Genomic DNA, 14,010 nt, shown 5'->3' with positions numbered 1-14,010 from the left:
TGGCCTAGTCCTGGGAAAGTTCATGAAACAAACCAACCACCTGCGTCTTTGATTCTCTGCCAACTCCCTCACGGACCCCTTCAGCACCTAGTGGCTTCTTCTCAAGCATTCCAGGACCCTGACTCTGAAAGCTCATGGCCCACACACCACACAGGTCTGTCCCACTCTTCAGTGGGCTCCAGGTACCAGTAAGTCTCCTTTGCTTCTGCAGCTGCACAGACAGACCTGCATAAAAGGGTCAAGTGCCTGAGTGACTAGAAAGGATTGAGGCAGGAGCAGGGTGCAGGAGTCCATGGCAGAAACACTTACCTTCTTGCTCTGAGCTCAGGCTGAACTCCTACCCTTGCTAAGTGGTCTGCCTGCCGTCATATAGTCAGCCAATACATGAGCACTGATAACAATGATGTCATTACTTAAGGTTTCAGTACAAATGACATAAATGCTTCAGTCCTCATGGAGCTCAGTTCCAGTGGGAAGCTGATACCGTTGTAGCCTCTTGCTCAGGAAAATGCTTGATTATAAAGACATTAAACAACATGTCCCAAGAACATGGCTGGTAAGTCATGAGAGCAGGTTTCCACAGCAGGCTTTTGGCAGAGCCTGAGCCCTGAGCCTGATCTATGAACCAGCTCCCTGATTTTCCCACCACAGATGAGGTCCAGATCATGGTCTCAAAAGTCCAATTTGTGCTTGCTTTTTTTTTTTCCTACATCCTTCCCCTCTTGTCTGCTGAATCTATGGGTCCTCCAGTAACTCAATTTCCATTTCCCCCAAGTCAAGGTGTGGAGAGAAGTCTGGGAGCCATATGTGGAAAGTAGGGACTGCCTATGTGATGGCAGCCTCCCGAGATCCAAGCAGAGTCTTCCAAAGCCTTCTCACAGCTTCAAGAAGGGCATTCATCAAAGAGGTTAAGTTGGCATATAGGCAATCCTACCTTCAAATCATTTACAACAACAGATTTCTTAAATGGCTCTTACCTGGAATCTCAATGGTGAGTATATTTTACACATGTAAAATTAGGAATACATTTCCCCGCACAAACTACTATGAGACAGGCAACATTCTCTAGCCAATGAACTAAAGAAGCAACTAATGATACCTTGATGGTGGCTGGGTTCCTGAAAATTCTGGAAAACAGTCACAGTAGCTCAGGGCCAGCATAGTCTCCAAGAGCCTCGACCTTTCTGGAACAAACATGGGTTTCATTCTCAGGCTCATTGCCCTGCAAAGGCAAATAGAAACAACTAGGCCATGCTTCTTTAGCTAATGTGAGACATCAGAATGCCCTTTTTGTCTTCAAGACCAGAATATCTCTCTTTCCACACTATAAAACTCTAGGTGCCATCTAGCTCCATTTTAAATTCTGTCTCTCATTAAACTGTTAGCCATCTCCTTCCTCATAGTTCTGATGACCAAAGGGATTAGGACGGAGAAAGAGGCCTGCTACCTTCCATCCCTCCTTCCCACAGAGATTCCTCACCCCAAAGCTCAAGCTCTGTTCCTCCCTGCCTTCTTTTCTTCAAGGCAGCACAGAAAGGACCAACTTCCCACCCTGAAAGGTGCCTCAGACTCATCTGAAAAATTAAACTAACAGAGAAAGGGGAACGAATAAAAGTGAAGGTATGCTGTGACTAGGAGAGACAGAGAGAGACACAGAGAAAGAGTACACGTGTGTGGATTTGGAAATCTAGGTGCTGAATTTTAGGATAGCTGCTCCAAATATGGCAGATCTGGCAAATGGAAGCCAGGTCATTTTTATTGGTAGGTTAAGCCATCTTTTGCTAAATGAAACATCATTCTTGCTAGGCAACAGTTCTCTGTTCTCTGCCAAATGCTCAGATTTGGTGGCAGCATCAGATGGAAGCTGAAGTCACTCTTATGTCCCTCCTGAAGTCTCAGAGCTATGCCTCATAGTGGACTTGAGCAGGCATTTCTTCACCATGGTTATGGGAGTGGCCAGTGGCCAATGTCTGGAAACCTAGAAATCCAGACTTGTTCTCTGCATCCATTTGGGACAGCTCAGAAGTCCCATTCCAAGCTCCCAAGCATCCAGTAAGATTTGCTGAGACCTCCATGCAATTGGTTCACAACCTAGCTTTTCCTTCTACCCTTCCTTTTCCTCTTTCCCCCCCACCTTTACAGCATCCAGAAACTCCTGAAGTCCTACGGAGTTCATCTAGCTTCACAAAAGGATGAATCCAAGCATCATTCACAGTGTGTAATGATAAAGCGTGCATTAACTGAATAGAAAGAGCAGAGTTACCAATGAGTTGTCTCTTCTGCATCAAAGTGTTTCTCCCCCATGAATACTGGAATGCTCCATTTGCTCGATCAGCTGGCCTTAGGGGTTGCCCTGCTCAGGGGGAGATGGATGCTAACAGTAGGATGTGGGCACTGCCTATTCCTTAGGACCTGATTTAGTAGGGGAAGGATGCTATCACCCAATCATAATCAGAGTAGCATTCCATTCATTAAGTCCTGTGAACTAGACAAGACATGTGCATCAACGGGATCATTCATCTGTCTCTGGACACTAAGAGGACTTCTTTTCCGCCTTCTTTTTTTTCCAATTTATTGACTTGGCTAGCATGTATTTGGCTTCTAGTGTGCACCAAGCTCAGTATCAAGGGCTAGTTGTGGGTGCTAGCCATCTTCCCAAGATGCTCACTCAGGGGAGGAGAAAGAAGAGAAAGGTAGTCAAGTCCCTCTTGTGTGTAAGAAACTCAGTGTGGGTTTAGAATCCTATGAAAGTCCCCTGGAGCCATTGATTGATAAGAACATTTGCATGAGTCCCCTGAAATACACACACACACACACACACACACACACCTTTCAGCCCTGATATGGCCAGGCCAGGCCTTCAGATACTTAAAATTGAGTAATAGTACTAATATTCTAAAGTGCACCTCTATGACAGTTCAGCCAGAAAGAAACAGTATTTGCAGATAAAAATAAAAATGTTATCATGGAGTCAAGTTTCTTTGAAGTTAGTATAACAAGCTTAGAATTTACTTTAACAGTGAGTTTGAAATTAACTGAATTCCAAATGAAGACTGGAGGGGAGATAAATTATTGAGCTCTTGGACTTGAAAGCTTGAGGAGAACTTGAAACTCAACTTGTCCAACTCCTTCACTTTCCCTCTAAAGCTGTTGACCTCTGGGGAGGGGACGCTGACCTCTGGCCAGTTAGTCAGAGGTCAGCAGCTCTGGAGAAATCCTACTTGCTTCTGTGACTGGAGTCTGTATGTGCTGTTTCAAACAAGGCTCGAGGCAAAGGCCAAGGCAGGATAAATACACTCTCCAGCCCAAAGCCTACATCCTATCTCCACAGTTTACATGTCCATGCTTTTGTTTTGTAAATCAAGTCTCATTGCCTTTCTCAGAATGAATCTGGTTCCTTTACATTTTGGGGGGAAACGATGGCAAAGTACAGTAGCAGGAAGAGCTGGAGGGTGCTTATTTTCCCAAACATTTCCTTCTCAATGCTTTATTCTTACAAGTCACCCTCCTCTGCACCCCCCTACACCCTCCATCACCCCAAAAAAGAAACATCTAAAAGCAATACACAGGGGGAAGGCGCGGCTGGCATCATGTCCCGCTGAGAAGGTGGCAAGAAGAAGCCCCTGAAGCAGCCCAAGAAGCAGCCCAAGAAGCAGGCCAAAGAGATGGACAAGGAAGACAAGGCCTTCAAGCAGAAACAGAAAGAGGAGCAGAAGAAACTCCAGTAACTGAAAGCGAAGGCCGCTGACCACAGGTAGAATTAAGAAATCTGGCAAAAGTAAGTTGTTCCTTGTTCCTGAGATGATGGTGATCCTTGATTCCATTCCCACTAAACATCTGGATTTCCTTTCGTAACATCTCTGCCACCTAGAAGTAGAATGAAGTTTTGTTTAGGACTCTGAACATTAAGAACAACTTTTTAAAACAAAAAAAACAATCCTACAGTGGCTCAGTCTATAATTTGTCAGCCATTCCTACCTCAGCTATAAATTGAAAGTCAACCCAGCCTAGGTTTCTGGCAGAATCTGCTCTTTGTTCTACTGTTGCGTTCTGTATCATCTTGAAATTAAACCAACTCATTAAAAAAAAATGCAATACACATGCAGCTGTCTTGCTGGGAACACACTCTTCCTTGCTGTTCCTGTGTGAAGTCTCATCACTGTCAGGGCAAATGCAGGGAGTTCTAATCCTTCTTGCGGGAGATGCTGCTAAAAATTCTTCCAGGGCCATTGCTACCATAATCAAGCTCAGGGAAATCAACAAATAAGAACTTCACTAACTCTAGTCCCTTGTGGTTGGGGCTAGAAACCCAGGAAAGGAGAATATCCACACAGCATCATTAGGGGAATATTAATGCAAGGGCCTTAACCACTGAACTGGAACAAGAAATGCTGATATAAGACAAGAGCCTTAGAAGCCTTCAGGGGAGGTGATTTCAGTCATGTGTGGTTCAGCTCTCTAGACTATGGCCTGAATTTGCATTTCCTTCTTTCTCAGCCTGGGTTTCCCCACCTATGGGGTGTTTGTTACCTTTCCAATCACCTGGAAGGCACTACCTTATTTAATCTGGGGAGGTTTTGCCAGTTAGGAGGCTTGAACTTGTGGCTTCACATTTTATATTAGCTCTCTTGCTCATGGCTGACACTCTGCCATGTCAACTACACCTCTAGTCAGTCCAGCTTTTAGCTGGTTAATTGGAGGTGAAATCTCATAGATTTTTCTGCCCAGGCTGGCTTTGAACCACATTCCTCTAGGATTCAACCTCCTAAATAGCTAGACTTTATCCATGAGGCACAGGTGACTGGATAACACTAAACTTTTTATTGTGTTGATTTCTATTCCTTCACAGACAGGAGACAGGTATACTCTCAAAAGCCCTGCCAATAATTCCATCATCTTCTCCATTTACAAGTACATGAAAGAGCCAGTTAGAGTGGTACATAGCTGTAATCCTGGCACTTGGGAGACAGAGACAGGAGGATCACAAATTCAACTTGGACTACACAGAGAGACCCGATCTCAAAAAATTAAATTAAAACAAATAACAATGAAGGAGAAGGAGAAAGAAGGGAAGGGAGGATAAAAAACAAAAACACTAGCTTCTCTACTTAAAATAGTAGTTCTCAACCCTGGCTATGCATTAAAATCACTTGAAGAAGTTTTTTAAATTATTATTGTCACTAAGTAGTTGTACAAAGGAATTTCAATTCAATAAATCAGTATGAAAACGGTTTAAAATGGCTCAGATGTCTCTTCTGCTTTCTCTCTGAATCATCAGTCATAATAATCATGGCCACTACTGATCAAAAGCACACTTTGCACCTGGCTTTGGGCCACACTCCTTACATACATTTTCACACTAACCTCCCATAGCCCATGGAGATTAGCATCAGAAGGATGGACTTGCCCCTATGCTGAAAGTAATGCTGGGAATTGGTCCTCCTGACAAATGACTGAGTAATTAGCACATAGGGACACTGGCTGTCATTGCAGTGAATGAATGCTATTGTTGAAAGCAGTTGTTGCCTCTGAGTCTACTTTCCTACTACTTCCTAGAGTCCTATTTTCTTCCCCATTAATTTACTCCCACATATTCCTGATACCAGCAAAATGAATACAGAGATTTGTGGATTTTTCTAACAACTTGCTATGGATTTATGGCATGGAATTCACGAAGCAGAAAGCAATCAAGCTTTTTGCCCAGTAATGTTTGTAATGGCGACATAAGAAATACACAGATGTCTGATAAAATACACATTTATTAGAAAATTTTCAGCAGCATCATTTCCAGTTGCTTTTCTAATCAAAGTACATTTCAAAGTAATTACAATCAACACTCAAAATACAAATATTTTGAGAGCTCAGGAATAAAATAATCAGTAGTACGTTTCATCCATCCATCCATCCACCCATTCATTCACTGTTTAACAATTGTGCAAGATGAGCACAGAGCGGCAGGAATGCTACTGGCTGTGGAAATAGTATATTCCTGTCATGGTTCTTGTTCTTCAGACAATACCAGCTACAATGAGAAACTCTGGGTTATACAGAACATCCTGACCCAAATGGACAGATTTAGGCAAAGGACCTGAAAAATAAAGGCTCAATAAGAATGGTTTCCCTTTCTATTCATGTTCAACTTAAGAAATAAATAGTCAATAGAATGATATCTTCACACACAGAAACAAAACTCTAGCTGAGGCTTCGCAGTTTAGGAAGTTGTGCTGCATCTTGCTTTATGAAGATGTGGATTTGGTTTTAATCAATCAGCTACTGAGCTCCAATCACCAGAAATGCTAGGCAAGGGCCTAAGTTGCTCTAAGGAAAAGAGCTCATTCAATTGAATACCAACTCAGCATAGGTGACATGTTGTTTGATCACATAGGATTTCCTTCAGACATTGCAAATAACAATGGTGATTTGGCAGCTAGTCAGAGAACACATGTGAAGCTGTAACTAGACAACAGAAACGTACAGACGGGTGAGATGGATCCATGATCCCTAACTTCCATATTGTCTGAAGCATCCCTAGGCAAATCCAGATGTCTGTACAGACTATGGCCTCTAGCCATGCACCTACTAATCCAGTGACATGTAATTTTGAGCAGTAGCTAAATGCTGGTGCACTTATTAATGGACTCAAGAATGGACTCCTTTCCTGAACAGCTTCAAAGGAAACACAAATAATATCTTTTCTTTAGACATGACCAAAGGCCTAAGTCCATTCTAATGATCACCAAACAATTCAACAGATCATTTCATTAGCAAATTCAGTGATGTGATAATCTTCCCAAAATTTACAAATATACAATATATTTATAGCATTACCTTCAGACAACTTCAGTGCAAAGATATACATATAGTACATCGTGATAATTATTTGTAAAAATATGAAACGGCATGAGTAAAAAAAACACACACACACATAAGACATATCTGACTCCAGGCAACCCAAGAAAAATATATTTTTGTACATTTTTTAATAAAGTACTGAATGTTAACTCTTTTCATTTGTTTGTAAAAAATATACGTGCAAAAGTGTGTTTCTAATTATTCCCTAAGTAACCGACATGGCTAGGCCTCCGAATCTTCTTTAACAAGATTTGCAGTGTCTTTGAAAGTGTCTTCTGTTGCCGTGTAGCCTACAGTGGGGTCTCCTTTAGAAGATATTTTCTCAGGGGCAGAGGGGGACGGAGGTGGGGCCACAGCCACGCCTTCCTTTGGCTCATTGTCCATCTGTAATCACAATGAAAAGGAAATCAATTCCTTAGTGTCCACTAATAACACCAGTCACAGTTTTGTGCTTAGATGAATCTTAGCTAGATAGCTAAGAACAACGGTTAAAAATTACCTCTGCATAGATAGGATTTTCAAAGTTGCTGCTTTGTTTGAGTTTTCGTTTGAAGATATTCCATTTTGAGGCCTAGATTTTAAAAAAGGAAGGAAATAAAAATTGAATAATGGGGTTTTTTATAGGTTTCTCTTCCTTTGGTTCAGATTGTAAACTATCTTCTCACAAAAGCAGTCATTTGGAGCAAGGCTCCTGTGGTAGATTTTCAATTCTTCCTAGAGTCCCTGAACATTAACTGTTTTTTGTTGTTGTTTTTTTTTTTTGGCCAGTCCTAGGCCATGAACTCAGGGCCTAAGCACTGTCCCTGGCTTCTTTTTTGCTCAAGGCTAGCACTCTGCCACTTGAGCCACAGCACCCCTTCTGGCCATTTTCTGTATATGTGGTGCTGAGGAATCGAACCCAGGGCCTCATGTATACAAGGCAAGCACTCTTGCCACTAGGCCATATCCCCGGCCCCCATTAACTGTTTTTATCTAATCTGTACCAGCAACTATCTAGAAGCTTTGCCACACAGATTATTACTGGTACTTTGGTACAGGAAGGACAAATGAAGCTGAGATATACACAAGTTTCCTGGAGGGAAAAATGTTTCTAGAGCTTCCTGGAAACCAGAGGGAAAAGACAAATCGTAACATTCCTTTGGTCAATTCAAGAGTAGTCATTCAATTAGATACCAGTGACTCACATCTATAATCCTAGCTATTCAGAAGTCTGAGATCTGAGGATCAAGACTCAGAATATAAAAGCCCTTCAGGCTTCATCTCCAATTAACAAGCAAAAATGCTGAACTGGAAGCATGACTCAAATGATGTAGCCATGAGCTGAAAAGTTGAGCAAGAATACAAATCCCATGCCAGGTGCCAGTGGCTCACCCCTGTAATCCTAGCTGCTCAAGAAGCTAAGATTTGAGGAACATGATTCCAAGCTAGCTTTGGCAGAAAAGTATGTAAGACTCTTACCTCCAATTAACCAGCAATAACAGCAAAACAACTAGAAGTGGAGCTATGGCTCAAATAGTAGAGGGCTAGCCTTGAACAGAAAACTTTAGGAACAATGCCCAGGCCCTGAGTCCAAGCCCCAGGATAAGCACAAAGAAGAAAGAAGGAGGAGGAGGAGGAGGAGGAGGAGGAGGAGGAGGAGGAGGAGGAGGAGGAGGAGGAGGGGGGGGGGGAGGAGGGGGAAGGAGGAGGAGGAGGGGGGAGGAGGAGGAGGAGGAGGAGGAGGAGGAGGATAAGAAGACGACGACAAGGCTCTAAGTTCAAGCACCAAAGGGGAAAAGGCAGCAGAATAGCCATTCTCCCTTCCTTTTCTCCTGGAACCATCACAATAACAACAATAACTTATTGAGTGCTTACTGTGCATCAGGAACTATTCCTACAGTTTTACAAGTTTCTCATTTAATCTCAGCCACCCCTTGAGGCAGGTCCCTTTATGATCCTTTTAAGACAAGAGTCATAAAGATTAAGTAGTCCAGTTCTGGTCTTGAGAATCAGCCACAGATATTCAAGGGGCTCAGAGGATTATTATCTGGAGAGCCCAAAGAGAAACTCCGCAGATGATGGTGGGTGATTGCACTCTTAGTGGAAAGGTGGCTCTCCTGCTAGCCACAGCTCTGACTACAAGACTCAAAACCTGGCAGGAGACAAGGGACAGCCTACTCCTACCACATTTTCTGGAGTGTTTTACTCTCAGAAAGTTAGGACCATCACAGAAGGTGAAGAGCACCCAATTACTGGAGAAGTAGATGGTACCATTCACAAACCCACGTTAAAGGAGCCCCTATACTGTACAGGGCACCACTCAGGAAGTCAGATTCCAGCCTCTAAAAATTACCCTCAGTGAGAAGAAATACTAGTGCAAGATTTTAGAGAGGACCAGGAATTACACACTGCCCTAATTCACAGAGCAGTTTCTAAGGTACAAGGAACTGTGCACCCAATATTCCATGGGGATGGGAGTGCTCTGAAGTAAAACAGTCTATCAGGATCAGACAGCTAGCTCTGGAACAACTGTGTGTGAGTGTGTGTGCATTCAAACTAGGTATATACTACCCATTAATACTCTTACAGCAAATGTATTTACTGAAATTCTCTCTACATGTCAGTCTATCAAATAATGTTTTTCTTCTTTTAATCTCTAGTATTAAACACTATGCACAGCACACAGAGAGCAATAATGTTAGTTGGATGAGTGGTCTAACAATTACAGGAACGATAAAGGCAGATGAATAGATGAGATGGATGTAAATTAGTGCCATCTGGTGGTATCCATCAGTAACAACAATAGAGCTGAGAACAACATAGATTATTTCAGGGTTCAGCCACTGTTACCTGAGTTCCATCAGCACTGGGGGAAGTTGGCACTGGCTCTGGCTCTATCTCAGAAGGATCTATAGTACTTCCATAATTCTTGTTTTCCACATTTTCAGATGTAGTCACCTGTGAGCAAATCAATGGTGCTTAATCACTTTTGAAATAATTCAGTAATAAGCAAATTTGCAATAAATTCCTTCTGATTTGATTCTGTTTACACCTTGTTCTCTCACAGACATGACTGGACAAGAAAACCTGACAACCCAGACCCCCAAATCAAAAACACCAACCACTAAGTCACCGCATCCATTAATCCTAGAAGGCAAATACCTTCCACACTTTAGTGACAATTCCTATAATTTCTGTGACTCTTTGCTCCCATTGTTGACCACATTTTTGGATAAAAGATACTCTTATTTTATACTGGCAGCCAAGTACTAGAAGGATAGCGTGGATAGGTGCAAATTCACTCATGAGAGAGAATCCTCATGAGAAGACTGAGAATCCTATATTTAAATGTACAGGATAAAGTTAATGATCTCAGAGGACCACTTAAAAGAATCTGAATTTTTTAAAGAACAAGCATAATAGAATATGCCTCTACACATTTGTATAATACTCATTTGATTCCAGGTTTCCTCTTTAAACCCAAATTATTTTGAATATTTAAATCATAGAACAGATAATTTTCTCCTTTTCTAACACGTTTACACTAGCCATTTTGTTTCCTCTCAAACTTTCCTATGTGTTTGTATACATGGCCTCATTTATTTTAACTGAACAGGCCAGATGAACTATCACATCGATTTTATCAAGTATTAAAGTCTTGCTATCTCCTATGAAAGAGTCGGACAAAACGATTTCAAGAGTCAAATATGTCTGTACTTAGGAAAACTATTTCTATTTTAGTAAAACATGCCACATGTTGAATCTGAAAGGAGTGTGGCTGTGAGCCCCGAAAGTTCTTCATTGTCAATGATGTCATAGTTGCAGGGGCAAAGGAGGTACAGGTGGACACAGGTTGTTCTGGATATTGGTTCAGACATAATGAAAAGGTCTTTTCACCCATATTGATCTCTTCTCCAAGCTGATCTTAAGGATATTGAATAGTAAGGGCTGAATGAAAGGAAATGTGTGTATACACACACACACACACACACACACACACACACACACACACATACATACACACATACAGGGCTTGTGTCCTGGGGCAGCCCTGTACTGCAGAGAGGGAGGCCGAGGCATGGGCTACATGTCCTTTGTGGGGGAAGAGTGGGTCTGGAGATGCCTCCCACAATGCTACCCGCTCATAGAGTGAGACCAGCAGCAGCAGCACGCCTCAGAGGAAGGGTGCATGGTGCCTCACCTGGGCTGGCAGCTCCACTTTGACAGCAATGTCTTTGCTTGCATACATGGGGTTCTCAAATATCACTGGCTGCTTTCCCATCTCCATGACGAAATGTTCACTCTGGCAGGGGAAGAGAAGAGAGGTCAGGCCATGTGGACAGGGGGGTGCTTTGCCCAAATCACTAAAAACCAAGAGGGCTTAAGAGACTGGGGGAGGGGACAATGCAGTGGTAGCAGGAGAGACCCAGGGACTCCAAATGACAAATCATTATTTCATGTAACACAAAGGTGCTAAGTTATGAGGTCTAGGAAAAGAATATTTCCTATAACTCAATTCTCTATGACCCTTTATGTAAAACAATGCACTTTGTGATGGGGTTGGAACAGTAGAGAAGACAGTGGGAAGCACAAGGAAAATAAAACGGAGGAATAAGGAGAGGGGAAAACAAGAAAGAAACAAATAATGTTGTGTTCTCAAGGCATGGAAAAAACTGAAAACTTCAGAGGAAAAACAAAATACTGGAAGTTGGTTCCTAATACAGATTGTGAACACTCCCCTCTGTACTAGAGCCTTATGAAGTAGCTCATCTGGCCCTCCCAGGAACTGTGCTTATACCCATGCTACAGATAGGGGCAATGAGGTCAGAAAGCAAACTCTATGCCTTTTATAACATCAAAGGTGTCAAAGTCATGGTTTCAATCAACCCTAAATACACTATTTCCCAACGCTACACAATGGAAAAACATATGACACATTGTGGAGTAGAGAATTACACACATATATGGATATAAAAAGTCATCAAGTAAGAATAAATCATGTTCTCGCTCCACCTTTAAACTGTTCATAAAGCCCATTAAGATTCCAATTAAGCTTAAGACTCTTTATGGTTCCAATAAAACAGAGTGGCTTAGAGTAGGGATAAATTTCAATTTTATTACTGTTACCGATATGTGTAGATGCATCTAACTTGGTCTAAATAGTGTCGAGTTTATTCTTTATTTCAATCTTCTCAAGGCTACTTATAAATCTTTATAAGAAGTGTTTCTTTGCTAAAATAAATGACAACCCTCAAATCATCACTGGGAAACCCAGACTCACCATGGCCATTGATCTGTCGATATCAGACTCAGGACCAAAACCAGATACTCCAATATCCATATTCACATCGGCCCCTGATCTGAAGGTCACCCCACTTCCATTTTCAGAGGGTTTGACAAGACTGCTTAAGCTGGAAGTAACCAGAACAAACTTATGTTATTTAAAGAAATGTTACAATTGCTCCTTTCCCTCCACAGTGCTAAATCTTAGAGGAAAGGTTCAACTCCCACTTGGATGTGCACGTGAACCTCGGTGGTTACATGCCCTAGTCTACCTGAACACATTCAAGGACATTCCCAAATGCCTGAGACACCCAGGAGCGACATGGCTGGAACAAACCCAGTGGGTTATCCAGAGGCCTGGCTCTGCTTCAGGCCAATTGGATGACCGCTAGGAGCACAGCCACCTGGGCTACAAAACATGATCTGTCACTCAAGCTTGAAGATGTGGTGGCATGTGGTGACTGCTTTAAACCCTCATGACTTTTCGTTTCTGCAGAAAAAGTGGGCTGAGCATTGTATTTTTTTTAACACTTAATTCATTCACTGGGTCATATTGACCCCCAGGCTTCACAAATCAATGTTCCCCAGAATGCAACTGACCTTGGCAGCTTAGGCAGAGCAGGCAAAAGGGAGCCGGTTTTCTTATAGTGGAAAAATCCTACAAGTGCCAGAGCTCCAATGATGATAATCAGGAGGAATGTCAACAGCACAGCCATTGCTGCAGTCACAGAAGGAAAACACAAAGAACCATTAACACAAGGAAAAGAAATTCTAGCTCTCAGCTGTAGAAGCTGAAGCTGAGGCCTAGAATCATTCAAAGATTGAGTGAAAAGAATGTCTCACAAGGACCTGGAGGCTCTTGCCTTTAATCCTAGCCAGGCAGGAGGCTAAGATCTGAGGATCAAAGCTTGAAGCCAGCTCAAGCAGATAAGTCCATGAGATTCTTATTTCCAACTAACCAGCAAAAAAGCCAGAAGTAGAGCTGTGGCCCAAGTAGTAGAGTGCTAGCTTGAAAAAAAAAGCCAAGCAAGAACACAAGGCCCTACATTCCAGTCCCAATACCAGCACAAACAAACAACAACAAAATAATGTATGACAGTTTTCAATTTAGAGGTTACAACTATTACATCCAGGTTGCTAGTCTTCATAGATAAGCTATCTATCTACCAATCTTTGGTAATACAAAGGTATGAATGCTGAACCTCAACCTTGTTAGGCAGATGCATTGCTACCTGGGCCATGCCCCAGTCCTATTTCCTTTCCTTATAGTTGTGTTCACAGATGTAAAATATATGGTGATGCATGTTCCAAATACAGGATTGGTTTTTTTTTTACTGCTCTCTTTGAATTTGCAACTCTCCTACATTATCCCACACCCACCAAGTTCACATAATGGTAATTTCTTGCATCTCCCTTTTAGTTTTGTTTAGTCTATATAGTCTTGTCTGTTTTATCCATTTTCTCAAAAAAGAAGGGCTGGGAATATGGCCTAGAGGCAAGAGTGCTTGCCTCCTACACATGAAGCACCACATGTATTGAAAACGGCCAGAAGGGGCGCTGTGGCTCAGGTGGCAGAGTGCTAGCATTGAGCGGGAAGAAGCCAGGGAAGGTGCTCAGGCCCTGAGTCCAAGGCCCAGGACTGGCCAAAAAAAAAAGCCTTTGATTAAATTCATTATCTTTGTTTATTTCCCTTACAGGTTGCTCATATTCTTAACACTCACTTGTCCCTGGGGGGAGGCCTTTGGAAAGCCCAATATCACAATATGCGCCCGTGTAGCCACTGGAACACCTGGAAGGAAGAAGAAAACCTTCATTGTCCCTGTCGCCCTAGTTTTACTGCAACTGTATAAGCACATTCATCAACAGCATTCTGATTGGATAAATGACATGTCTGCC

General features: G+C 42.3%; 1 protein-coding gene across 1 annotated transcript in view; it reads right to left on the bottom strand.

The window, feature by feature from the left end:
• Positions 1–5,741: 5,741 nt before the first annotated feature.
• Positions 5,742–14,010, bottom strand: part of Lrp2 (LDL receptor related protein 2) — a 195,972-nt gene continuing 187,703 nt past the window's right edge. Inside the window, exons 73-79 of the mRNA XM_048345285.1 lie at positions 13,836–13,903; positions 12,715–12,832; positions 12,113–12,242; positions 11,033–11,134; positions 9,682–9,789; positions 7,352–7,423; positions 5,742–7,236 (exon numbers count right to left, since the gene is read on the bottom strand). Coding sequence (XP_048201242.1) covers positions 7,075–7,236; positions 7,352–7,423; positions 9,682–9,789; positions 11,033–11,134; positions 12,113–12,242; positions 12,715–12,832; positions 13,836–13,903 — 760 coding nt within the window. The 3' untranslated portion in view covers positions 5,742–7,074. The remainder of the gene's footprint in view (positions 7,237–7,351; positions 7,424–9,681; positions 9,790–11,032; positions 11,135–12,112; positions 12,243–12,714; positions 12,833–13,835; positions 13,904–14,010) is intronic.

This window comes from Perognathus longimembris, chromosome 4, assembly GCF_023159225.1.
Source record: "Perognathus longimembris pacificus isolate PPM17 chromosome 4, ASM2315922v1, whole genome shotgun sequence".
NCBI classification, from domain to species: Eukaryota; Metazoa; Chordata; class Mammalia; order Rodentia; family Heteromyidae; genus Perognathus; species Perognathus longimembris.
This window is presented reverse-complemented; position numbering and strand designations above follow the sequence as displayed.